The sequence below is a fragment of the Calypte anna genome, chromosome Z, assembly GCF_003957555.1.
Source record: "Calypte anna isolate BGI_N300 chromosome Z, bCalAnn1_v1.p, whole genome shotgun sequence".
NCBI lineage: Eukaryota > Metazoa > Chordata > Aves > Apodiformes > Trochilidae > Calypte > Calypte anna.
The window spans coordinates 11,918,368-11,943,674 of NC_044274.1; the positions used below are offsets into that span (position 1 = coordinate 11,918,368).

Here is a 25,307-nt window from a genome sequence, read left to right on the forward strand (position 1 = left end):
AATTTGTGTCTTCTTCCCTGTAAATGTAACAGGCTTTAATCAATAGCAATGACATTTATATTTGATACTGAAGTTTTTAGTTTTCATACATTATGGAAAGTATAGAAGGTTTTACACCAAAAGGCTGAGTGGCCACATTAAGTGTGGCTGTTTGTTTTCTTAAATTGAACTCAACCACAGTTAGCTTCAAACACTAGTGTGCAGGTGTCCACAAACAATTGCTTTGTCTGGAAGTTCTCCCCCAGTCAAATTCATTTGCAAGTCAAAACAGGAACTTCTTTTAAAAGAAGGCACAACACCTGCAGTTTGTTTTCTGTTTAATCAGGGTATTTTGCTCGAACACCAACTGAGAGGCTACAATGCAAATATACAGCTCCTCAGTGATGATCAGTTCAGTGTGTTCAATGTCAACAGCCACAGGTGAACATCCACAGTGTTCAGCTGTGTTCTCTAAGTAAAATCACAAGATAAAAAAATGAGCTAAAGCCATCAAAAACTACTCAATCTCTGGCCAAAGTAAGGGAAGAGGGGATGGAAGTAACCAAAGACTAATTAGTATGGTAAAAAAAAATCAGACAGAGAGAAGGGCCCACATGCTAATTTCGGACCACGTTTGTATAATGAACCAGCCACTAATGGGAGCGTGCACAGAAGGGCATCAGTTGTATAAACAAAAGATGACCAATGAACCAATACTGTGTAATTTTTCTGTTATCTGCATAAAAGCCTGTAAACATTCTGAAGGGTTGTACTAGCTCCATATACCATGGGCTGGGACCCCTTTCTGTACAGAAGTGGATTAAAAGGCTGGAAGGTTGACATGAGCTCCTGTGCACCAGTGTGAACCTAAACCCTGACTGAAGCACAACACAGTGTGACACCAAACAGAGGTTACTGCAGCATTCCCTTGGTATCTTGCAGAAGACCCCCTGTCCAAAATGGCCCAATGGCACACTGCATAGTTCCAAGATGCTGTGGAACTTTTTGTGCCTAGAGATAACATTGAAGTAATTATTTTGCTGTCAGGAAATAGTAAAAAGTCACAGAAAAGTCTGAAAGCCTAGACTGCATATTCACATGGCTCCCCATTTCACTCTTGAAAGAGGACTTACTATTTACAGTAGTCATGTTTGGTCCTACAGCCAGAGTGACAGAACATTAAACAAGCTCACACTTTCTATGCTCCAAGATGTGAAAAGTTTGTAACAAAAGCTAGGGCAAAAATTAATTAGCATTTAGATTAAAATCTTGAAACAGCACAAAGGCTTAAATTAACATATGACATCCCATTTGAGTGGACCACAGGATATTGAAAATCTCTTTCATAAATTTAAATCCAGCTAGCATTCAAACTCCAGTCATTCTCTTTAGAAAACAACTTCAAATACTCTGACTGCTTAGCAAGAGGCACTAAGTCTCAGAACTAAACACCTCCATTAACACACCTCATAAGCACAGCCTTCAGTTATATATATAAAAGTCTGCTTTTAATCACTGTCAAGAACAAGGCACCAATAAAGACAAGGACTGAGTTTGTAAGACATAAAACAGTGCTGTTATGCTTTGCATCTCAGTCACTTCAGAAACAAAAGACTGAAGTTTGACTTACCTATCCAAAACAGCTGTTTAAATTTTGTGTATGCAGTCTGGATCTCTTGCAGAGATGGAAGGCTACTTGACAAGTCATCTGTCTTCAGCAGTTCATAGGGAGGTTTGCTAATTGTCTTATAGATTCTAAATCAAATCATCAAGAGATTAAAACCTTCTGCTTCACAAGTCAAATAATGCACCAACTATTATCACTGAAGACAAAGTTAATAAGCATGGATTGGGAAACAGCTGTAAGATGAAGAGATACATACCCCAGAAAACTCACAGCCTCTGTGCATTTTTAAATACTGGCTGGAAGATGGCCTACAAGCATTTGAGAAGTTTTGCTGCCATTAACTGTTACACCAGTAAGATGATACTAATCTGAGAAGTTATGAATATTATAAGCATTACTAGACTTTCTTACTCTGCTTATTTATGTCTTCACTAGACACACCAAAATTACTTTAGGGCTATTTAGAGGTAAATACAGGAAGAGGAAATGGATAGAAACATCCCAGCAGGCACCTGAAATTTTTCTGAAGTCTTACCAATCAAATTATATTCTGATACCTAACTTCCAGGCCTGCTAATGAAACACATAAGTAAATAAAACAAAAAACAATTCAGAATCAAACAAGACAGTATGTTTGCCTTCTACTTCCCTACATATCTGCTATTTTATTTCCCAGGAAGATAGGAAAAAAATACCAGACCAGGTGAAGCTTTGGTTTGGACTTACAACATCCCCTCTCATTCAGGCTCAGATGAAAATCAGCTTAGCAAATACCTCTGTTGCCACACTGGATTTTTATTTTCAAAACCTACCCTAGCTCATACTTCAGAAGTGAAGCCTTGTGGGCACTTGCCCAGATAGGGTATTTTATGTTGTAGTACAGAAGTCTGCTTTAAATGAGAACTACACAAGTCCACACAGAAATGCATCTTATTAGACCTACTAAAATAGGCATGGATTAAGAGAACTGAGGGAAAGCAATCATTTGTCAATTAAGATACTTCTTCCAAACTAAACAGTGTGCTAGAAGACCTGCCTCTAAACAGCTTTTAGTTAAGGAAGCTGTTCATAGTAAACCTCTACTGCGTGCTTGAGTTCACACTACTGCTACAGTGGCATGTTAACACATCCTCAGACAATTTGTAGATATGTTTTCATATATAAGTGGTTAACCAAGAGTACCCCATAATAAAGAAAACCACTGTTACTGCCCCAAGTCCAGATGGCCACAGACAAGAGATCAAAATATCAGTTACAGCTTACTGATAGTTTTACTTACTTTCACACTAGGAAGCAATATTACAAAAAGCTGTAAGTCACCTAAACCTCCCCATTTCAGGGGAGAAACCTCAGAGGATCTGCAGGAAGGATCAAATGCCTCTCCATGCAAGTATAATTAGTTTCAAAACCAAAAGAGTTTAAGAGCATTTTCAAGGTATTTTCTGTTAGTTCTGTGTGATTAACAGGTTCTCCATCACCACAAGAAAAAAGCTAGTGGTCAAGAAGTACAAACAATGCATAATAGCCTGACCTAACAGCTTGCTGCCAAGAGAGAACTTAGGAAGTCCAGGACAACCAACTGCTTGAAAAACACATCTTTCCCCCCCCCCCAAAAAAAAAGCAACCCATAAGTCAGCCAGCTGTGGTCTTCTCCTTATGTTAACTGTGGCATTTTTCAGACCACTGAGCTAATTCAGATCACTAAGGTGAAACAAAGTACTGTCTGCCATCATATCTGAAAGTAGTAGTAGAACTACTAAAATGTCTCAGTTGTTTTACATTGCTTTCTCTAAAGTAATTTAAGAACACAAATCTAGTTCTAGAAGGCAAAAGAATTTAAAACTAACAAATTCATGTTTAGAGAGGGAGTCTAAAACTTCATTTATTTACACAATTGATCCAATTAGCTCATGATACTTTAACTGTTCTGAAGATCTACAGGTTTTGGTGCTGCTTTACTTAACAGAAAGCCACAATTTGAACAGAGATTCAACTGAGATATACACATATCTATACTTTCACAAATAAGCAGTGATGTTACAGTCCTGCACAACTGACTGGTGCTGTTAGGCAAAGGGCTAATACCCATTCCACTACAGAAAACTACTTCTACATCTAGAACTTGTTTCCTGATGCGTGCAAGCTTAAAGATAAAGGATATATGGAAAAAGAGAAGCAAGGTCCATACCAAGCAAAGTGTTGTGGACAGAATAGCTATTACTGACCCATCCAAGAAGGCTTTTTGCATTTGTGAAGTGCTGTCATCCTGTTCTTTGGGAAATGCAGACATTTTGAGAAGAGCAGCACCATTATGGCAAGACCAGCACCAAATCTGCAGAAAGACATTTACCAGGTGAGAAAAATTGTTAAATTGTCCCATACAAAGTATATGCTTAAGTGACTTGAGTGATCACAAGAAATTTCTCTGCTGTGCTTTACCAAATTTTTGGCATATTCAAACCCCTCAGTAGAAGCGAAACTATAAAGCTGCACCAAAACTACACCACCCAGTACACTGTGTTATCACTTGGAGATTTTTAAATTACATTTTATACAGGCACAGGGAAAAATAAAATGTCAGATTATATCAGAACTTTATTTTCTCAACTGTGCTAACAGTTGAAAATTGATCAAGATGTCTATGGCCAACTTATGCTGGAAGACATGGCACAGCAAAATGGCTCTTGTAATTAACTCCTATAATAGACATCAGTTTCTGCCAGAGATATAGTCATGTTTTTGTTATAGTTCATCTTTAAGTCACAATAGGTACATGCCCATACCTTTCCATGTGACCTATGCAGAAAGGGTCACCTAGGCATATGAAATAAGATATTGTACAAGAACTCCACAATGAAATCAGGTTCTGTAGTTACAGGTGTTACTTCTACCATGTCAGTCCTCAAAGCTGCTTCTTCCTCTTATGTGACTTCTTGACTTACTCTTACTGCTTGAAGCTCTTAAGCTGATTTTTAAATTTGCTTTGCAACTGGGAGACAGAATCATTTTTATCAGGAAGCTAGAACTGTGCTACCAATTTACAGGAGCCAAGATGTACGCCTCAGAAAGATACAGAAACCTTACACCAATACTGAAAAAATTAGTATTATCCTTTCACTACCATCTCAAACTGACTGACCACTAATATGGCCAACCTACCTGACAGTAGATCCCTAGAAAGGATTTGGAAGTAATTTTAAGAGTTCTACAAGGCCTCTGAACAATGCAAGATGCAACTAAAAAAGTAAACTCTTGGTTTGTGTAACAACCACTGATGTGTTTGGTTGATTATCCGAGAAAAAAAAAAAAGAACTATTTTGAACTTCACTATCTGAAAGAACAAACTAAACAGGGCAGTGCAGCACTATCTTATCCATGAAGTGAAGACAGGCTGAGGGAGCTGAGATTATTCAGTCTGGAGAAGAAAAGGCTCCAGGAAGACCTAATAGTGCCTGAAGGAGCTACAGGAAGGCTGGAGAGGGACTGTTTGCAAGGGGCTGGAGTGATAGGACGAGGGGCAATGCTTTTAAATTATAGTAGATTCAGATCGGATATTAGGAAAAAGTTCTTTACCATGAGGGCGGTGATAAAATGGAACAGGTTGTCCATGGAGGTGGCTGGGGCCTCAACCCTGGAGAGATTCAAGGTGAGGCTCAATGAGGCCCTGAGCAACCTGACCCAGTTGAGGGTGTCCCTGCTTACTGCAGGGGGGTGGGATTAGATGACCTTTGGAGGTCCCTTCCAACCCAAATTATTCTGTGACTAAGTGATTTGTTTAAGAGTATGAACTAAATAAGGTTTTCCTTGGCAAACTTGATGCACATAAAGCTACAAATGGAAGACCTCCTAAGTAAGGTTATTTTGCTCCTTGTTTCTGTCTACACTGCCTCACTGGTTCTTAAAATTTGGTATGAGGTAGGAAGCCAAAGGCACCTTGCTGCAGAGTGCACAATGGTATATTTAGTTCAATTTGCTGTTGAGACTGGTAGAACTAGTTTTTCAGCTAGGCTACCTGGCTTTGTAAAAATGCTGCACCATCACAGCCATATTACCTACCAGTACAAGCTGGGCAACTGAAAGTATTCCACTACATCTGAGCATTCATGGTCTTCACTTCAATGTCCAGACATTCCTTGTCCTACATCCTGCCCCAGCTAGATGCCCTTCAGTACCCATTCTCATGAAAAACATGATAGTGGATAGACAGAGTAGTATATATGAAGATTACAAGATAATTAGACATCTGATCTAAGTCAGTGGGGGCTGCGAAGCCCTAATTTTATTGCTATTTAAGGGGAATACATAATACTTCGAGCACCTTCCCTTTTGGCACCTATTTACAATTCTATACATGACCAGGTCTAAGTGCGAGATGTTAATCTGCAGTAACATCTGAAATGTTTGAAATTATTTCATCTCAATAACATGTCTTACCCTCATAATAATGTCATGCGCAAATACTTACAGGAATGCCTCTGCCTTCATACTTCAAGATACTCTCTTCAGAAACACATATAGGAACAACAAAATACAAAGGCAACCTAAGATATTAAATAAAAAAAAAAAGAGTTTCTTGTATTAAAATCAGACAAAGCAGTCACCAAGCTCCTTTTGATGATGGTGAATGTTCAAGCCCACATGCTAGTTATATATTAACTCTTACAGCTACAATAATTCTTACTACTAGCTAATTATTTTCTTCAACACTCTCCCTTTCTTTTCAGCTGGAAAAGATACTTTCTTATAATCGGGAAATGTTCATTGTTTTCACTGTGTCATCCCCCATTTCCAAGGATGCATTTAAGTCCTACATTTAATTGCAACATTGTTACGACTAGTTCTCTCACTCTTCCTCATTTTAAAGATACCCTTTGTAGTACTAGTTAGCTAATGCTGTTTCCGTACCTTGCAAGCAGTAATCACATTTTATGGATGTGACTTATATACCATGATTTTCTATTATCAGCCCACACTACTTATGTTTAAGGCCCACAGAAGCAGCAAAGGTACTTAACCTCAGACTGGGTCTCTCAAGAGAGTTCTAGAATGAACAGAATGAACAGTTAAGCCTTCTTTAAAAACCCATATTTGTTTCCAGGGTCTGTACAAACTTTCATGATTTGACTATGAAACAACAGTAACACACAAGGCCTTGTTCACATGCCTAAGGGTTCACCAACAGATATTACTTATCTAAATTGATGTAGGTTTACATCTCCAAACTTCCACTAAAGGCAGTGCAACTTAACTTCCATCAGCAAACTCTGCAGAGACACTTGAAAGCAATTACTTATTCCACCCCCCCAGGCTCCCAACCAAAACAACAAAAAACCCAGGTAATTAGAAAATTTCGAGTAAAAGTATAGAACAGAGAAAATGTTGTCCTAAGCACTAAGCATGACAAAAGTGTAAATATCAGATCTACATATTTTTCATTCCATTTTAAGGTGGTATTCTCCATGATTGGTGCTATTCAGAGCTTGAATGACCACTGACCTCATGCTGAAGTTAATCCTGCCTGAGCCACAGTTGTGCAAGATGACCTCTTGACACTCCAAATCAACATATCACATAAGTCAAAATGCAAACTGTAACCTGAAAAAAATTCTGAATAGCTGTGCAATGCTCTGTATCAAAGGTAGCACTGATTTTGCAAATCTTAATGAGATGTATATATCCAAAATTCACTATTAACCAGGGCAAGCAAGCTTACTTTTCAGAGACTCTGTAGTCTTCATTGATAGTCACTACTTTGTATTTCATATTCCCTTTGGTTCGCTCCAACTCACCACGCCAGTCCTCAAGAGTATCAAACATCACAGTTTGGTTTCTTCCATCTGTCAGGACATCAATAATGTTAACTTTTCAGACTAACAGAATCCTAACATGAAAGCATTCCTAAACCATGCAGTTAGTTTTTGCTAGGTAAGCAAACCAAACTTCTTGTATTCAGCAAGCCTCTGGTCAAAGATATCTACAACTACCTGAAAGGCTCTAGTGAGGGGGATGTCAGCCTTTTCTCCTAAGTAAAGAGCAACAGAACAAGAGGAAATAGCCTCAAGTTGTACAAGGGGATGTTTAGATTGGATATTAGGAGATACTTCTTCCCTGAAAGAGTTAGGCACTGGCACAGGCTACCCAGGAAAGTGATCGAGTCACCAAGCCCTGAAGGCATTTACAAGATACATAGATGCGGTGCTGAGGGATGACTTAGTGGTGGACTTCCAAGTGCTGGATTAATGGTTGGACTCTATGCTTTGGTCTTTCCCAATCAAAACTATTCTGTGATTCTCTAAAGATAAAATACCTTTATGCAACACAATGCTTCTGTCTGATCTCTAAGAAACCTGAAAAAAACCTTACTGTCTAAACTAATACCTTCAAGAGCAGTTTCTCTTACAGAAACTAGTCAGTTATTAACAGAACTTCTGTACAATTGACACTGTTTTCACATCTAATCTCCAACACAGGATGTTGTGTAGCAAATACCATTGCATACAAGTGCAGCTGCCTGACATCTAATATGGATTTAAATGTAGAATTAACAGTCACACCAAAAGCCTTTCTGTGACTGACATACTGCAATTTCATTTAAAGTTCATTCTTTCATCATGGATGGAGTTTTGCACTGAACATGACATTTTAGGTATTCAAGAAAAGCAGAAAATAGATTATAGCAGAAAACTGATTACAACAATTCAGTCTTAAATCACTTCACATGAGAACATTTCCTGTATTACTACTTAGCCAGCTCAGCAGTAATTATGACAGTGGGTTGATTTAGCCTCAGATCCTGTATAATAACCATGTAATTTATGGTGTAAGGCCAATTGTTTTAGGCACCCGATGTAATTACATATTCTACAACATCAACTAACACTGAATACTAAACAATTTCCACAGAAGATACACTGCAGAGTTTCAATTTTGTATTGTAAGAAGATAAGTTAGCTAAAATATTTACAGCTGGAAACATTATTAATGAGCTCTAAGGGACAAGATTTTAAGAGTATCAGACTGCAAGAGTCCTAAAATATAAAACCCAGCTTCTGAAGTCTACTTGATTTGTCCTGTAACAAGTCAAAGAATGAGACCTAAGTTGTATTAAAATAGTTATTCAAATATGAAAGAATTGTGGTGTAACACTTCAAAGCTGCTATAAAGAATAGGCTCTACCTACATTTGCTTGCTGTCTATGTAGAAAGCTTCCTGAGGTTTGTAGTTCAAAGTAAACACCAGATGAAGGCTGCAGAAGCTACCAGAGCCAGAAATGTGTCTTTGCAGCAAAGGTGTCCAATGCATTACTTGGGTGCACTACATAAACCATTGCCTACAGGTTGAATGAGGTGATGGATGTTCTCAGCTCAGGACTGACAAGGCCATGCCTGCAGTGTCAAGTCCAGTGCTGGGTCCCCAGTACAAGACAAGAACAGGCCTGCTGGACCAACCCAGGGAAGGCCCACGAAGATCATTAAAGCACATGAAGCACCTGATATGAGGAGAAACTGAGCACTGGGATCAGTCACCCTGGAGAAGGCTCAGCAGGGGCACAGAAGGGTAAGAAATCTTTCCAGTGTATATAAACACTTGCCTGGGGGTGGAAGGAGGGGAGGGGAGTAAAGATGGATCTAGACTCTGTGCTATCCAGTGTCAGGTCTAATGGTGGTGTGCACAAGGTGAATTACAGCAAGTCACATTTAAATGTAATAAACTTTTCACTGTGAGAATGGTCAAGTAATTAAACACTCTGTCCAGGAAGGTTGTGGTGGCTCAGTCCTTGGAGATACTCAAAACCCAAACAGACACAACCTTGTTAAGCTTGCTGTAGTTAACTCAACATGGGGGGGATGGACAAGAACACAACTGAATTATTTCCAGAGCTTTCTTCTAACTTCAATGATTCTGTAACTCCAGGATAGATTTTGCTAAGTGTCCAGTTAATACCTTAGGTACATCAAAACTTCCCTCTGTTAATGGAACAGATGTTCCTGGTGCACTAAGAATCAAGTTCCTAGTTCAACACAGTGCTATTGCTTCAATTGAAGCTTGAACTGTGAAATGGAGGAAACATTTTATCTCTCAATGTTTATCTCTAATTTAGCAGCTTACAATATTATTCAGCCAAGTTTGATCAGGTGGGAAGATTATGCAGTAAGTTACATGTAAGAGGAGTCACATTTCCACTGGAATCTTGCTAGGCAAACCTGTGCTTTTTGGCAATTGCTGGGAGAAACAGTTCACAAAGAAGAGCAGAAAGGGAAATACTTTATCAGATGCCACTGAAAATGCAGTAATTTAAGAATTAAGAGCAGGAAGTTTGGTTCACAGCAATAGTACAGGAAAACACACATTGATAAAATAAGCAAAATATTTTCTAGATGAGAACACTAGTCAGAGACACATGAAAAGCATTTGTACAGCTTTCAAATCCAGTGATGCACAGATGTTTTCCAAGCAGAAGTAGCAACTACACAGCAGGACACAGAAACCAGTTGTAGACAATTCAGAGGTTTTTAGCAACAAGGCATAACAAGAAAAAAATTAATTTTCTAAGCTACCAAGAGGGGAAAGTCAAAAGCCAAGCACAAACTCTGCTACTAATTGTCCCAGTCACTTATGTTTGAAAAAATACAACTCAAAAATATAAAAATATTTACCTGTGTTGTTTGGGGCAGCTGATGCATAAGAGAACAGAAACAAGCGTTTAAGCAGCTTAGGAGTCTGGCTATGATGAACTATACCACTGACGATCTAGGAAAGGACCAAAAATTAACACCAAACACAGACTAAGACTGCCAGTATAAAGAGCATGATTTAACTCCTCCCAGGTCTTAAAACAACATTGTTCAATGAGATTTATTTCCAACAGCTGAAAACTGAGTCTTCAAAAGCCATTGTGTGCAAGACAATATACATTCTTGGCATAATGAAAAGTATTACATCTGTTCAATTTCCAGAATAACTTTATTAAACGTACCATACTCCTAGTTTGGAGTTCAGATTAACCTGTCAAAAAAACTCAAGTTACAAGGAAAATAACTGCTTTCATATGAAAAAGGTTCTAGTCTAAAATGTAATAAAATTGCAACACAAACAGAATAGCTTCACAAGTTTGCCTGAGCTGAAGCTGACTTCATGTGGTACACTAAAGGTCCAATTTTCTTCAAACAGCCAAATCTTTAACAACTATATGTAATGAGTAAGGTTAGACAGAAATCAAAGTCTTACTCCTAATTAGGAGTAATCAGAAAATACTTCTAGTCTAAGGGGTGTCTCAGAGTGAATTTTATCCTTTTGTCATCCTCACAACTAAACAAACAACTCTAAGCCTAAGAAAGAACAACAAATTAAGTTACTCACTCTCTTTACTTCCTCTTCTTTTGTATATCTCAAGCAGAAATGACATACTCTAAGGTCTTTACAGTAGATTATTAGTATCTCTGGGTATTTTCTCAGTTGACCGGTTAGAAGTTTCTTTTTCTCATCAAAAACTGCAAAATAAAAAAGTCTAATTAAATATTTTAAAAATAAATCTGCCAGTGGATAAAGTCTTCCCTGCTTGACTTTTCAAAATTCTCATGAAACTATTTCAAGGCCAAGGTTTAGCAGGTCAAAACAAGGGTCCTACAACAGGCTCACAAGCTTTTGTACTAATACACTGACCCGTTTTTATTTTAAACTCGCTCAAACTACATCCTTCAAGGCAGAAACCAAACTTGCAGCAAGCCAGCTGCTCAGTGATTATTTCTGTTCACATTCTAACTGCACAGTAAATTCGAAATTCTGAGGTGCATAAAGAAGAATTTAGTTAGTTTTGCCTGAGGGGAAGTCATCAAACAACTGAGATCATTTTAAGCTCCTAAAATAAATTTAACCACCATAAATCTCCCAGGAGAGTTCTTCATTCTCTTTGAGAACATTATTATTTCACAACTTCAGTACAGCCATGTAGGCCCTCCTATATGAAACTAGAGTGTTTCATAACCAGACTCCACTAACCTACATCTAGTTCACTCCCTCACTAATCCACACCACCATTCATAGATATTCTGAATACTCTAACAGTAGTCCAAAATCAGGCTTCTCAGTAAAGCCTTCCTCACTATTTACAAATTACTAGCCCCGTTCTCATTTACCTTTTTTAAAAAATGCTGCAGAACTCATTGATTTACTTGTAAATTAAAAACCTTGTTGTTTATCTTCTTTACCCAGGGAAGTGGTCTAGTCACCATCCCTGAAGGATCTCAAAAGATATGTACATGTTATACTTAAGGGCATGGTTTAGCAGTGTTCTTGGTTAACAGTTGGATTTGATGATTTTAAAGGTCTTTTCCAACTAAAATGATTCTGTGATTCTCTATTTTGAAGACATCATGACTCAAAAAAAAAAAAAATTCCCTCTAACAAACAAAAAGTACTGCTTGGGAATTTGGTACCCATGTTGCTCTACAGAGCTATTACTCAAATGAAGTGAATGCCTCTGTAATTATAGAACACTTGACAAACTGGAGAAAACTTGTGCACCAAACTTAGCCAGAGATTTGCTATGAATCTCTGCATTTTAAAGGAATTGTTTTGCTGGTCCCAGCAAGATGCAGCTCTGACAAGCTTGAGAGATAAAACTGCAAGCTGAAAAGATCTTATCTCTCATTCTTTTAATATAACCACAGCTGGCTTAACTGCACTTCTGTCAGTTTACTAAAAAAGTATGTACAGGCACCAGCTTTAGAAGACACTTAAAAGTGTGAGGCTTGTTAAACAAAAAGGAGAAAATTGACCTACCTCCATAGATTTGGTCTACACACTGCAGGGTTATGTCATTTTCTCCTACAATCTTATTCTTAAACTGTGGCTCCTGAAACACGAAATAAAATTCTTAGAAATCTCACACTACTAAGCAGCAGCACTTTCTCACAAGTATGGGATATATTCAGTACCTACTATAGAATCAGCATTACTTCTTATTCTTAATATAAGAATTGTAAGGCAGGACACTGAAGACAGTTACCAAAACATTGCAAAGGCATGTTTTATAAACAGCAGATCCAGATTTTTAAGTCTCAGCCATGCTTGAAATGTAGATGTTTTACTTTAAGAGCCTCAAAGCATGCATTTCTACTGAGAGTCACTTTTCAAACTAGAATCACTGCAGTAAACAGGAAATACAGTAACTTGATATAATCCAAGCCTTCTTATGACAAGTTTGCTTGCTATGGGAACCTGGCAGGAAATAGAAAGTCTCTTAAAAGCACAAGTATCCCAAGAATATTCTAACATAACAGCCAGATTTATCAGTGGGTAAAAGGAAAACACAACCCAAGTCTCTTGTTTGCTGCTTTGCCAAACTTTAAATAATTTGGCCCTCCCTTCACTTTTACCAATCCATGACTTGAATTAAAAATTACATTTGAGTCATGTCACAATCAAATATTGTTAAATATTATTTCCAGAATGCTGATGTACATCAACTCAACAAATTAAACTTTACATGAAGACAGGTGCAGAGTTAACTAATTTCTAAGATTTGGGGGCTTTTTTAATGTTTGCGAGCTCAACAGAAACATTTTTAAATTCTTTGGAGTCAACAGCTGACTCTGAATGGAACAATTCAGATATTTACTGAATCACACAAAAAATTACCTAGAGCATTTCCCCTGAAATGGTTTTGCAGATGTAGCCCAAAGTCAAATCAGCCACATGTCATACAACATGAGAAATACACTTGATATCACTTTTGCAATTTCTACTAGTTAAGCAGTCAGAAATTAGGTTTAAACTGACACTGATTCAATTTTCAAAACATTTTTCTTTAGCTTAAGCTTCACAAAACTACCATACCACAAATGATGATGTTATAAGCTATGTCTAATGTAAGAGTTCATATAAAGACTTGCACCTGTTTACTCAAATAGCCATTTAAGCTTGAGGAAGGAACTGCATAGACAAAGTCGACTGATTAAAATTGTTCTGCAGCCATTAGAAGTTTCTATAAATCTATATTCATTCCATATCTCACATAAGGAAAAGAATACAACGTTTACTCAAACACCACAAATCTTCAGAGCCTGTTTGGTCATAGCTAGAAGACTTGTCCTCCTACATTATCATCTGAAGTAGAATCATCATCCAGGAAAGCAATCTTGAAGTTTGTGCATACAAGTTTCCCATAGGTGCCACGATTTGACCCATCTTCTGGCATATACTTGTATACTGTGTTTGCCTCACAAAGCAGCAGTTCACCTGTGCAAAAGAAACACTGACTTGGAATGGAGCATAACTGAAATTTATAGTTTAATTACTTCAACTGCTATGAACTCAGCATTATCTTCCTGACAGCTTCTCATAGGTGTATGCCTGTAGATCATTTCACCACTGTTATACAAAAAGACTAAGAGACAGATGATGGAATCAGTAGATTGACTGTCTCCCATGTTACTAACATTACTCAAACTGGATTCAACACTGTCCAACCAGACACATCTGTAACCAGAGGTACCTGCACCATGGTCTGATCTAAGTGGTAGGAAAACAGTTGGAGTTGCAATGAGCAACCATATAGGTGCACAGTAAAAAACCAACCAACCATAGCAAAAAAAAAAAAGCTGCCAGAAGAACAGTTTACACAGTCAACACACAAACTGAAAACTGTTCCAATTTTTTTTTACTATTAAATTCTGACAGTGCTGAAACATTTCAGTGGATTATTACAAGTTCGTCATTAATTTAGCACAGCTTTGACTGGAGGCATTGCTAATTTTAATGGTACCGGAGCTATTTAAAAGTTCTCAAACATAAGTTTGCATGAATAATAATCAATGAAGTTTTAGCCTTAAAAAATAAGCAGCAACTGAACTTCCAAGAAAGTCAAAACAAGTTTTAATGGACATAATGAGTCAGACTCTTGTACTTTCCTATGAAGTGCAGAAAACACAGAGAAATACTAGTTTATTCTAAGTTTCTGCTTCAACTACATCTTAATTATATCATCTTTCCTGACATTGGAAGAGATTTTTAAAAAAGAAAGATTGTAAACTAACAGTGAAGGAGGCATCAAAAGGCCTAGGTAATTCACACTAGAAACAACTATAAAGTAAGGTTTCATTAGTTCTTGGTCTTCAGTTCCAAACAAACAAAAAACCCAAACAAAAAACCAAAAAACAAACAAACAAAACAACAAAACAACAACAACAAAAAAATCCAAAAACTCCACCCATCTTTATCTTTTAAGAAATGGGACAAACTAAATATAAACACCTCTATACATACAGCTTACCTGAAATACTTTACTCTATAAAAATTTCAGATGTAATTTTTAAACAAAATCCAGATATTTAAATAATATATTTAAACCGATACAAATACTTAAAGATTTCAGCTTGTGTGGGTTCTTACACCAAAATCTGTTTACTACTTGGAACACTGATGTCAGAAGTGCTTGCACCAGACATGGAAATTTCTAAATATAATTTACATTATTAAGGGTTTTTTAAATAAAATTTTTAAAATAATCCAACATGCACCAGTTACCTGGTAATAGGCGAAGACTTACTTCCTTTTCTATGGGTTCCTTTATGAGTATTTCCTGAAGAGAGAAAGAGTAATTATTACTTTCCAAAAACTGTATCTTCAATACATGCTCTAAATAACAGCACCTTCCCTCAAATTCCTCACATTCTAGCAGCTAGGCAAGTTCAAGTCAAGGAATAAAACTTCCCAAATTAAGGAGAGTAAGTTTGCAATGTGCTACTTTCAGTACTCTACTAGTTAAATAGTTAAGTCAGTGTGTCAGTTACATGCAGTTGTGAACACAAAAAGAAGTAAATGCATTCTTTATATCACTAACAGACACAAATAAAGCATTCTCCATATTTCCTAAGTTCTCCCAGTACATGTTAGTGGATAAGCATAAACAGTATAAAAGCACCATCTCCCAGTGCTCAAACTTTCCCATGTATGGCAATATTTTTTCTAATCCACCCTTCAGTTTTTCTAGTTTCATCCTTGTCTTTTTCTTAATATTGCAAACAGAGTACAGAAGTTAAAAACTGTACTCTCAAGATGACAGGGAAAGGGATTTCAGAAGCTCAGAGCCAAGAGGTAACAGATCACAGAATCTCCTTTGAGATCACAGAATACCCTTTACTGTGGCCCCAAATTGCACAAAAAACCATATTAAATTCTCAGTATCATCTGAGAATCATTCTAGCCTTGAGGCACTGATAGGCTAAAATCTCCAGCCAAAGGACTATTAAACTAGAGGACATGCTACACCCTTCCTGTTCAGCCAATTCAGAACTTCCTCCTTCAAGTACAAATCACTTCACATGCATCGAAGTTTTTCTGGAAAGCTGTTAGTTAACTGGAAACCCCCTGGGGCCACAGCAGATAATTTTAGTTTGTAACAAGCATCCAGTCAGATACTGCAAATCAAGGCAAGAAATCAAAAGAAGGCATAAGCAATAACAGTTTTGATGGATTAATAAAGAGAAATAAAAAGCCCTGAGGGAAAAAAAAAAAAAATTAAAAAAAAAAAAAAATCCCCTTTGCCAGTTAGCACTTGGAAGATCCAAAACAAAGCTTGAAGGCTACACAGAAAAAATAAAACCACCAGGAAACCATGTCATGAGAACAGAGATGTTAAAGACAGGTTGAAAATATGCAAAGGTTATAAAATGAAAGTGGTGCTGGTAGGAAGACAAGTCTGCAACCACAGCTAGCGGCTAATGCATTAAACAAACCACAATTTGCTGCCTTTGACGTCCAAGTCTGGATGTTCCACACGTAAATTTTAATCAAAGTTAACGTCTGTCAGCTAAATCAGTTACTATGCAAACTTGGCTATAGCTGAACACTGCTGCATTCGGATACATCCCTACGAGCTCCTCACCACTAGTGAGGATTTTACTAGTGCCTCTTTAGTTATGCTTTTTACTATCATTATTCATGTGCAACTAAACACATTTTGCTCACAAACTATACCAACAGTCATTGCTACACCACAGTAAAGCAGTGTACTAACTAGGTGTTTTCCCAGCTAGTTTGGGAGTTGTCCTAAGGCATGTAATAATTAGTGCTTATGTGTACACACTGCTTTAGTGTTCATCCTTGTTGTTAGGAGTACCAGGTTATGCAATTGTTGCCAGAACATCTGAGGAAAAAAATATTTTACCCCAAATAACTTATTGGAGTTTACATCTGTTTATTAAAATGCAACGTAGCTTTTATAACTACATTATAAAATAAGGGAAATAATTTCGAACAAGTGGTCTGCCGTGGATACATACTAAAATTGTTATAGGAATTGGAATTTGAATTCAGTGGCATCACAGCATAAGAGAGACCTCAGTCAAGCACTAATACTGGCTTTTGAAGTCCAGTTTCACTCTTTGTTGACAAAAATCCACATCAAGGTGCTTGCTATGGGTAGAATTCCTATAAGGTAAACAACTTCTGAAAGTCGAGCCTCCACAAGCATTTTGTTTGAAAGTCAACATTCATATTCCTGTGAAGACTGTAAAGACAGTTCATGCAAACTAGGGACAGCCAGAATGCAAGCCATAAACATTGTTGAAGAATCCATGCTGCTGTGCTAAATTTCCAAGGGAGAACACTAAAACATTAAAGTCTACTAATGTCACATTTTGTATTTGCTCTTTTAAGAAAGAAGACAAACACCTTTTTCTTCACAAAGCTGTTAACTCACTGCAAGTTGTGCAGGAACCCATAAGTTTAGTTAGTATCTCTTCTCTATTTCAACTTTATTTTTCTAACAGATTTCAGTTCTGGGCCAAGTCAAGAACCTGCTGACCCTAAAATGCAAGTTCCTCAATATCCCTTTAATCAGTCATACACTTTATACTCACACACCCACTCCCTTTATCTCTGGGTTTGGCTAACTACATGTGAAGCAATTGGATTTGTAAGATCAGCTGGAAAGTCTGTAGTTGTGCTACAGTTGTTTTTATTGTTACTGCTTATTGTTAGCAGTTGTCTCATCAACAGGTCAGATCAGCACAGAAACAAAAGAAAGGGAAGCAGCAAAAGCAGAGTTCTCCATTTCCACAAGCTACTAAACCCACTCAGACCCCAGGAAACTTCACCTCTGATCATTTGCTGAAGTGAAGCATGCAAGCACTTTCCATTTATCACCACTGAAAGCCACACACATCCCTAGATAAGATACTTCTTCATCTGTAGCTTCCTCATTGTGAATGCCCCAAGCAGCATCTTGACTCAAGATACAACCCAGGAACAACAACTACCAGCAGTAGCTGAAAGCAGATACTCATAGGTCAATGAGGGAAATTAACTTTCAGTTGCCTCAGAAATCATCAGAACAAAGGGTTTTTATAAAATTCTTATTCAGAGATACTTCCCATCTGGGAACCTACCTTGTGCTACATTCCTTCTCCCAGGCTATCAAACAACAGCAGGCAGAGCAACGCCCCAAAATCATCAATTGCAAGAGTACAGAGTACCAAACCATACCAAACCTGCAGGCTGATATGTTATACCATCCTAACTCATAATGCATCATCTCTCCTTAGTTCAAACTGACTTCAAATGATAGCATTATGAAACCATGAATCAGAGAAAGGAGACACCATGCTGCTTCTGCTTCAGCACAGGGGGAGACAACACAGAAGCTGGTTATCTCAAAGAAAGGCTTGTCTCTCTTTCTACCCCTCTTGGTTTTTACCTGAACATAGGGAAAAACTACACAGTTTTTCATACCCAGGGTCTACATTCAGCTCTCCTCCAAAAATATATTTAAAGGGGCTAAAGTACATTCCTATATTCCTAAAAGCTTGTTTGAGAAACATCTCTTTCCCAAGTGCTGAACCATAACAGAACCACCACATGTGAGGCAATATCAAGTTAAGCCAGCAAGATCAAGTAGTGATTTTGTAGTAAGAGGATCCTAAAGGTTAGGGCAGGAGATGGTTCACAACTGAGAACAATTCCTCACCTCCCACTGCACAGTGAGGCAAGCAATTGTGGAGGAAAAAAGTGGAGAACATTCCCTGCATACTATGATTCAGATTACTCTGATTATGTAAGAGAAATTGCATATTTGGGAAAAAATAAATAAATCACTATTGCAAAATTGTAAAGGCTCACTGATTCTGGATGTTGCTCATCACTCAGTGGGGCCCGTGCATACAGTCTTCTGCAGCAAAAGGTATGCTCTAAGCTCTGATGCCTCTTTATCTGACACTGATGTTTCCATTTATCTGTAGCCAGGTATTTGTGCAAGAGGTAATTCCAGCAATAGAAATATATATTTTTTTTTTGGTAAACATATGGGAAAAACATTCTTTATTAGATTCAAGTTATCACTTCCAGGGTTTCAAGAGCACTGGCTGAAACATATCCTTTCAAGGCTGACAGCAAACAGTGGTGCTGTGAGAACACAGCATATTCTAATGTTACTACATAGTTTTCCAAAAGTAATCTCTCCACAGAAAAGTTCTATATAATGGTGAAGCATGCAGTGAACATTTTCTTTATTATACTTCCCAAAAAAACTAACAGAGGGATGAGGGATGATTGTAAAAGTCAAACTGTACACTGAAATATTTGCAAGCTAGTTGTGGTGCTCCAACAGGTAAATACAATATTCCCAAGTAAAATAAAACCAATTTTTGTCTAGCAGTTCCACTGAAATTTCATGCAAAAGAGGAAATACCTGTGCATATGCTTAGCATATACTTTGTATTCAGCAACAAACCAAAACACATACTTAGTATTTTCTGAAAGACTATTTCTTGGTCAGACAAGCCTAATTCTATGTTGTAAGCCATGAGTCCAAAGGGCCTACCACACTTTAATAACAGTGCTGAAAATAATCTCTGACTGCTTGTTTTCCTTCCTTTCACAGACAGCTTCATTATCCAAAATCATAGCTCCTGTTTTCCATGCCTGTTTCATCTTTTATCCTTTCCTCTTTCCTTACATTGTTCTGTCCATCTCTGCTGACTTCAATGCCTGCCTTAATCCACGTCAGCCCTGAGCCCAGCTGCCTGCTTTAGCCAATTTCTATTCCTTAATGCCACTCTTAAATTCCATCACTCCAGTTCAGAAGGAGCACCATACTCTTTTAAAAGTTATCACTGCAGAACACATAACATTGTACCAAGATTTACAAGCAACAAGAATTTGTAGTGGTTATGAGCTAACAGCAATTCATAATTTGAGATAAAGTTCAAAAGGTATGAAAGTTACCCTCACACCTCAGCAGCCTGAGGTGGTCTACAGATTTCACAAATAAGCTGCACAAAGCAGAAAAAAAATCTTTTAAAGTTTAAGGGCTGATACAAAACCAAAGGTGCTACAAGAATTAACAAGAATTTGCATTTTAAGAACATGTGGACAAAAAGTAATGTTAAGCTTCAAACCAAGTTTAACAACCAAACTTTTACTCAAACTGAGATTTGAAGAAAAACAATCCAGGTTGTCAGCCTCGTAAATGCTTTCAGTTTTAAGAGTTAGAAATCATGAGGTAATCTACTGGTTCTTGTTTCCATGTCTCCACAGACATATATTCCTAGTCTATGATCAGACATATCAAAACATTGACTTTCATACCCCAGTATTCACCCCACTTCCTGCAGGGCAGCCAAGTCTGTCCTGAGGGGAAGTGTGTCACTAATATCAACATCCTACATTTTCGCTCTCAACAGACCATTGATTGATCTTTAGTTCCATACAGCAAAGCATAACTAGGTTGTATTTAGTCAGATGTCAAAAAGGCTGCTTTTCCAGACATTTTGGGGTTTCACAGCAGAAATCACTTCTATTCTTTTAATAACCAACATTTTCTGTTCACGCCTTACTTCTGTCTTGCCTTATATTAACACGAATATAGTTCCTGTTTCTTTTCATATTATTTGTATTGTTTCTTTTCTTAAAGAAGCCCCAAAAGCATTTTAAATCTAACTTATTTTTCTTAACATATCTAGTGTGTCCTTCAGGTATTTGAGGGTAGACTAGACAAACTGGGGGCAATAAAAAAACTCTGCTCTGCCTGTTGTGTCTTACTGTGGCTCTCCACCAAGCTCCAAGAAGTAGCTTTAGGTCTTGAATAACTTTACAGGCAAACAAGGACAAGCCAAAATAATCTGGGGGTCTAAAGCAAAGATTACAGCATAAGACTTTATTTTCTTTGTATTGCATAAGGGCTGAAAAAACCTTGTTTCAAATCAGACATAAATAGATTCAAGGCAAGGCTCCATAGTTCACAAGCAAGTCCATCATTAACTCAAATGCTACAGAGAGGAAACCTCAAAGCTCCCTACATCCCTGCATTGCTACCTTCCACCTTCTGACAGGTCTACCAGAGTAAGCATGATACTAAACATACCTGTCACCTATAATCTTCCCCAAGCATCTGCTACTCAAAGAGAAAGGATATTAGTCTGCCCCAGTGTGGCATATACACCATCTTGATGAAGGTAAAGTTCAGAGATGACCAAGCTACCTTCTGCATAAGAGGGATTGAAGCATTTCCACTGATCTATCATTCCAGATGCAATTTTAAAACTCAGCTACATGAAAGTTAAGAGGTACAGGAAATTTGTGTTCAGAAAGTTTTTCTCACATTTTTTTACAGTTCCTTGAGACATGCATGCTTCTGCTTATTTTAGGATATCTAATCAACATGTCTTTTTTTTTTCCAGATCCCAAATTAGCCTCCTGGGTTTCATCACATATCTAAAACTTTATTTTTAATCCTCAAAAAGCCACTGAATTCTTCAGCTTCCTATGCAACCACTCTATTAAGCCAGTTAAAGGCTGTTAAAGAGAGCAATACCCAACACAGCCAAGAGTTAAAACTTTTTTTTTTTTTCCTACTGGAATCTGATGTCAGTTTCACTGAGCTTTTGAATCTAAGAAAGAGACACCAATTCCAAAACAGAGACAATAGGTCTCCCTCCAACCTTGATGAAGTAGCAGTATTAGACACCAGCCAGGCAGGCTGGCAGCAGTCCTGTGGTTTGTTTTTTTTTTTTTTCTAAATTGGTTGGAAACAGAAGTGCTGAGGTACTAACAGGCTGACTCCTATTCTTATCTCTGATGTCAGAGTGGTTCCAAAAAATGTTTATCAATATGGTGATAGACACTTTATAAATATAAATATAATTTCAAAGATTCTGCTGCAAAAGGCCATGGAATTCTTAATTTTAAGTGCATCATGGAGATAGTAAAAAGCAGCATGAAGAAATAAAAGTGAATGAGTGCAAGCTCTGATGTATCAGAGATATTTAATCAAGATCTTAATATTCCAGTATCGAATACCTTTGGTATTTTTCTTGCAGCCATCAGCTAATTTATTAAAATTTACATTGCTGTAGTTATAACCAAGAAGAAGTACTCTTTATTGTTTGGTATCTCACTGCACTACATACATTTGGCTCGTACATTTTCCCACAGGATATTTTTTCCAGCCATCTTTAACCATCCAGCATCCTTGTTTAAACAGTGAAGTGACTTTCAGTAAGTTGAAGCAGTAAAGGTCTTACCTTCACTGATTTTTAAATTTTCTTTTAATTTTTTGTATATTTGCCCAATGTACTTCCTAAGGAGAAAAACTGACTTCACACAGATTTGCTGACTCCAGTAATATCTGTACCTGTCATTTACATACATTTTCACTGGGAAACACAGGGAAAAGGGAAAGCTTTTAAAGTAAACTGATGAAGCTAGGAGTCACTAGGTCTGAGCAGCATATAAAGACTTGCCACCACAAACTAAGGACTTAAGTTTTAAACAGCACAGCTGACTAAAGTAGTAATAACTCTTCACTGTTTTTTCAAATTCAGTGAAAAATAAAACTAGCAGATTATCCAAGGTCCTATCAGTGACAAATTCTATACTCATGAAAAAAAAGTCTCTTGAGCTCTTGAGAGAATTGAAGAATTAAGAACACCGGAAACGATGGAGAGAAAAAACCCACCCCCACAAGTGTAGACTGATCTTCCTAGTAAACAGCTGTTTACCAAGGAAAAGAAAGAAAACTTAGTAACAAGACCGATGTAATACAGTCTGCTATCAACATAACCTTAGTCATTGAGTCTAAAGCCACCAGAGCCAAACTGCCAACCTAAGTTTCAATAAATAAGTGAGAAGGTAAAAAGAACAACGATGTGAAAGATATGCACAACCAAGAGTTCATCACCCAGCTGTTAAGGAAAGAGATCTAGGACTTTCCAGAAACAGGACAGAAAACAAGGAACTAGCAAAGAAACGGCACACACTGAGGAGTGAAGCGATGGTAATCGACATAAACAAACAAAAAAAAGGTTCGGACAGTCCCAGCTAAGCAGCCACAACCACAGCCTGACATTTGCTCACTACTTACACAAGCCATCCAAATGACCTACCAGCAAGATAATCAGCTTAAAAGTGACCAGCCAAATACATGCCTTAAACTTTCTCGAGAAGCTGCAAGCCAAGACCCTTCCCTCTCTTTCTCCCGCAAGCACTTTCAAGGCACCCAGACGCGGCACCCACCCCTGAGACAGACACCCCCCCAGCTGCCCCGGCATCAGCCCTGCTCCAGCCACACGCTCTCCCCGTCCCACGGGCGCCTCCTCGAAGCTCTTCACGACTCCCCGTGGAAAAGCTCCGCTGTGACACTCCACGAAGGGAGCGGCAGCACGGAAGAAGCCCGCGCGGACCCTCCCCGTACCCATCCCAGCCGCTCGCACCGGGCTCCCCGCAACCCTGAGGAGACCCTCGCACCCGAGGGCTCCCCGTCGGGACTGCGACAGCCTAACAACCCCTCCGCCCGCCTCTCTACATCGCCCGCATCCCCTTCTCTCCATGCGGCCCCCGGCAGCCCCCCAGGGGGCTGCCACCCTCGCCCCCTCTCACAGAGCGGCCGCGATCGCCTCGCACCTCGGGGCTGATGTAGGAGACGAACGAGGGCTTGGCCGCCCTGGCCCCGCTGCCCAACATGGCTTCGATCGCCTCCCGTCTGCCGCTGGAGCCCGAGGAGGCACCGACCGGCGAAGGCGTCGCTTCACCGGCCCCCTCCTCAAAGACGCTGCTGCAGGAGAAAGTCCGCGGCGGCGGAGGAAACGACAGCGGCGGGCACCGCTGCTGCGGCGACGGCAGCGCGGGTAGCAGGAGCCGGAACATGCAAATAACCCCGCCCATGTCCGCCCCTCGACCGCTTCATCCCGCCCTGCCGCGCCGGAGGCCATTTCTAGCGCACCACCTCCCCTCCACTCCCGTCTCATTGGGCACAGACCCTGTCAGTCATAAGATCGCTCGCCTTCTATTGGGCCGTACCCGCAGGAGGAGGGGCTGGGGCAAGAGGAGGGGTGGGCCTGTCGGGGCGCTGCCCGGCCGCCAGGGGGCGCTGTTCCCCGCGCTCAGCCGGTGGAGGCGGGGCCGCCCAGGCCGGGACCGCGGTTCGGTTCGACGCCCAGAGTTCGGGGCGGTCTCAAGGGTGGGAGCGGTACGCCACAGCGTCGGGGGTGGTGGAAGCGCCTTTGCTGCTGAGCACCCGCTGATCGGCGCTTCCTGCCCGCGCAGGGGGGCAGCGGGCCGTGGGGGTGCAGCCACCCCTCGGGCCTTTCTTTCCCGGGGGGTTTTGGCCGCCCCTTGCGGAGCGGGAGCGTGTCCTGCCCTGCACGGCCCTTCCTGTGCCGGCTGGAGCTCGGCTCTTGGCTCCCCATGAGTTGTTGTTTAATTTCACGTCTGGTTTTGCAGCAGCAGTGCGGTAGCCGCCTGCTTCGCGCTGGAGGTGTCACCACGCTTCAGTCACGGCACTGCGCCCTCCTTGCACGGCCGGGAAAACACAAACCAAGCACTGAGATGCTGAGTTTTACCTCTGGCGTAAGGGCAAGGAAAATGACAGAAAGTGAGCTCTCCGTCCTCTAAAGCCCCTAAAACCGGTCTTGCTCATGCACCTCACAGTCCTTTGCCCAACATCTGTTGCAGTGTTAGAGCTCTGGACTTCCTGGAATGTCGCCCTTGGAGACTGTGTAATCGGACTTGTAAGTAAACACCAGGTTTACCAGGTATCTAGGTTACGTATAGAAGCTTAACTTTTATGTGGATACAGAACAATGCAAATACTGCGAACTGCTTGTGGCAGTGCAGCAAGACTACCCAGCAATTTAAATGACAAATGGTAACCCAGGGGACACGTTCTGTAATGAGTAGACTTTGTGGAAATATTTTTGCAAAAGCAGAACATACTTTACAAAGTTCAGTATACCACAAGACATGAAAATCAATAGCTCCTTCAAACATAAATTCAAAACCCACCTGGATGAGTTCCTGTGTGACCTGCACTAGGTGGTCCTGCTCTGGCACAGGGGTTGGACTCAATGAGCTCTCAACATCCCTTCCAACCCCTATAGACTCTGTGATTTCTGTGATTTCTGTGATTAGTGATAAGCACTTTTCATATTGTCCCCTCACCCCCTTTTTGTTGTAAAACTTGACTTTTTTTTTACACTGCTCCAAATGGACGGGACCTAAAAAAAAAGAAAAAGAGGTGCGTGGAGTCATAAGGCAGCATTTATAAAACAAAAATGGAGTGACTTTTAATTCAGAAATAAATTAATTTCCCTATTTTCAGTCTCAGATTCAACAGATGAGAAGTCTCTTGGATCTTCTACCTGAAAAAAAAACAAAATTCAGAGACCACAGTTCTTTAACAAAGGCTATTCTGATGTGGGACCCA

At 39.4% G+C, this 25,307-nt stretch overlaps 1 protein-coding gene across 1 annotated transcript in view; it reads right to left on the bottom strand.

Moving 5' to 3' along the window:
- MTMR12 (myotubularin related protein 12) overlaps positions 1–23,746 on the bottom strand; it is a 33,878-nt gene extending 10,132 nt beyond the window's left edge. Inside the window, exons 1-10 of the mRNA XM_030467958.1 lie at positions 23,507–23,746; positions 15,134–15,188; positions 13,707–13,846; positions 12,389–12,461; positions 10,967–11,097; positions 10,264–10,357; positions 7,320–7,443; positions 6,072–6,147; positions 3,832–3,938; positions 1,610–1,734 (exon numbers count right to left, since the gene is read on the bottom strand). Of these exons, the coding sequence (XP_030323818.1) occupies positions 1,610–1,734; positions 3,832–3,938; positions 6,072–6,147; positions 7,320–7,443; positions 10,264–10,357; positions 10,967–11,097; positions 12,389–12,461; positions 13,707–13,846; positions 15,134–15,188; positions 23,507–23,566 (985 nt within the window). The 5' untranslated portion in view covers positions 23,567–23,746. The remainder of the gene's footprint in view (positions 1–1,609; positions 1,735–3,831; positions 3,939–6,071; positions 6,148–7,319; positions 7,444–10,263; positions 10,358–10,966; positions 11,098–12,388; positions 12,462–13,706; positions 13,847–15,133; positions 15,189–23,506) is intronic.
- Positions 23,747–25,307: the final 1,561 nt, after the last annotated feature.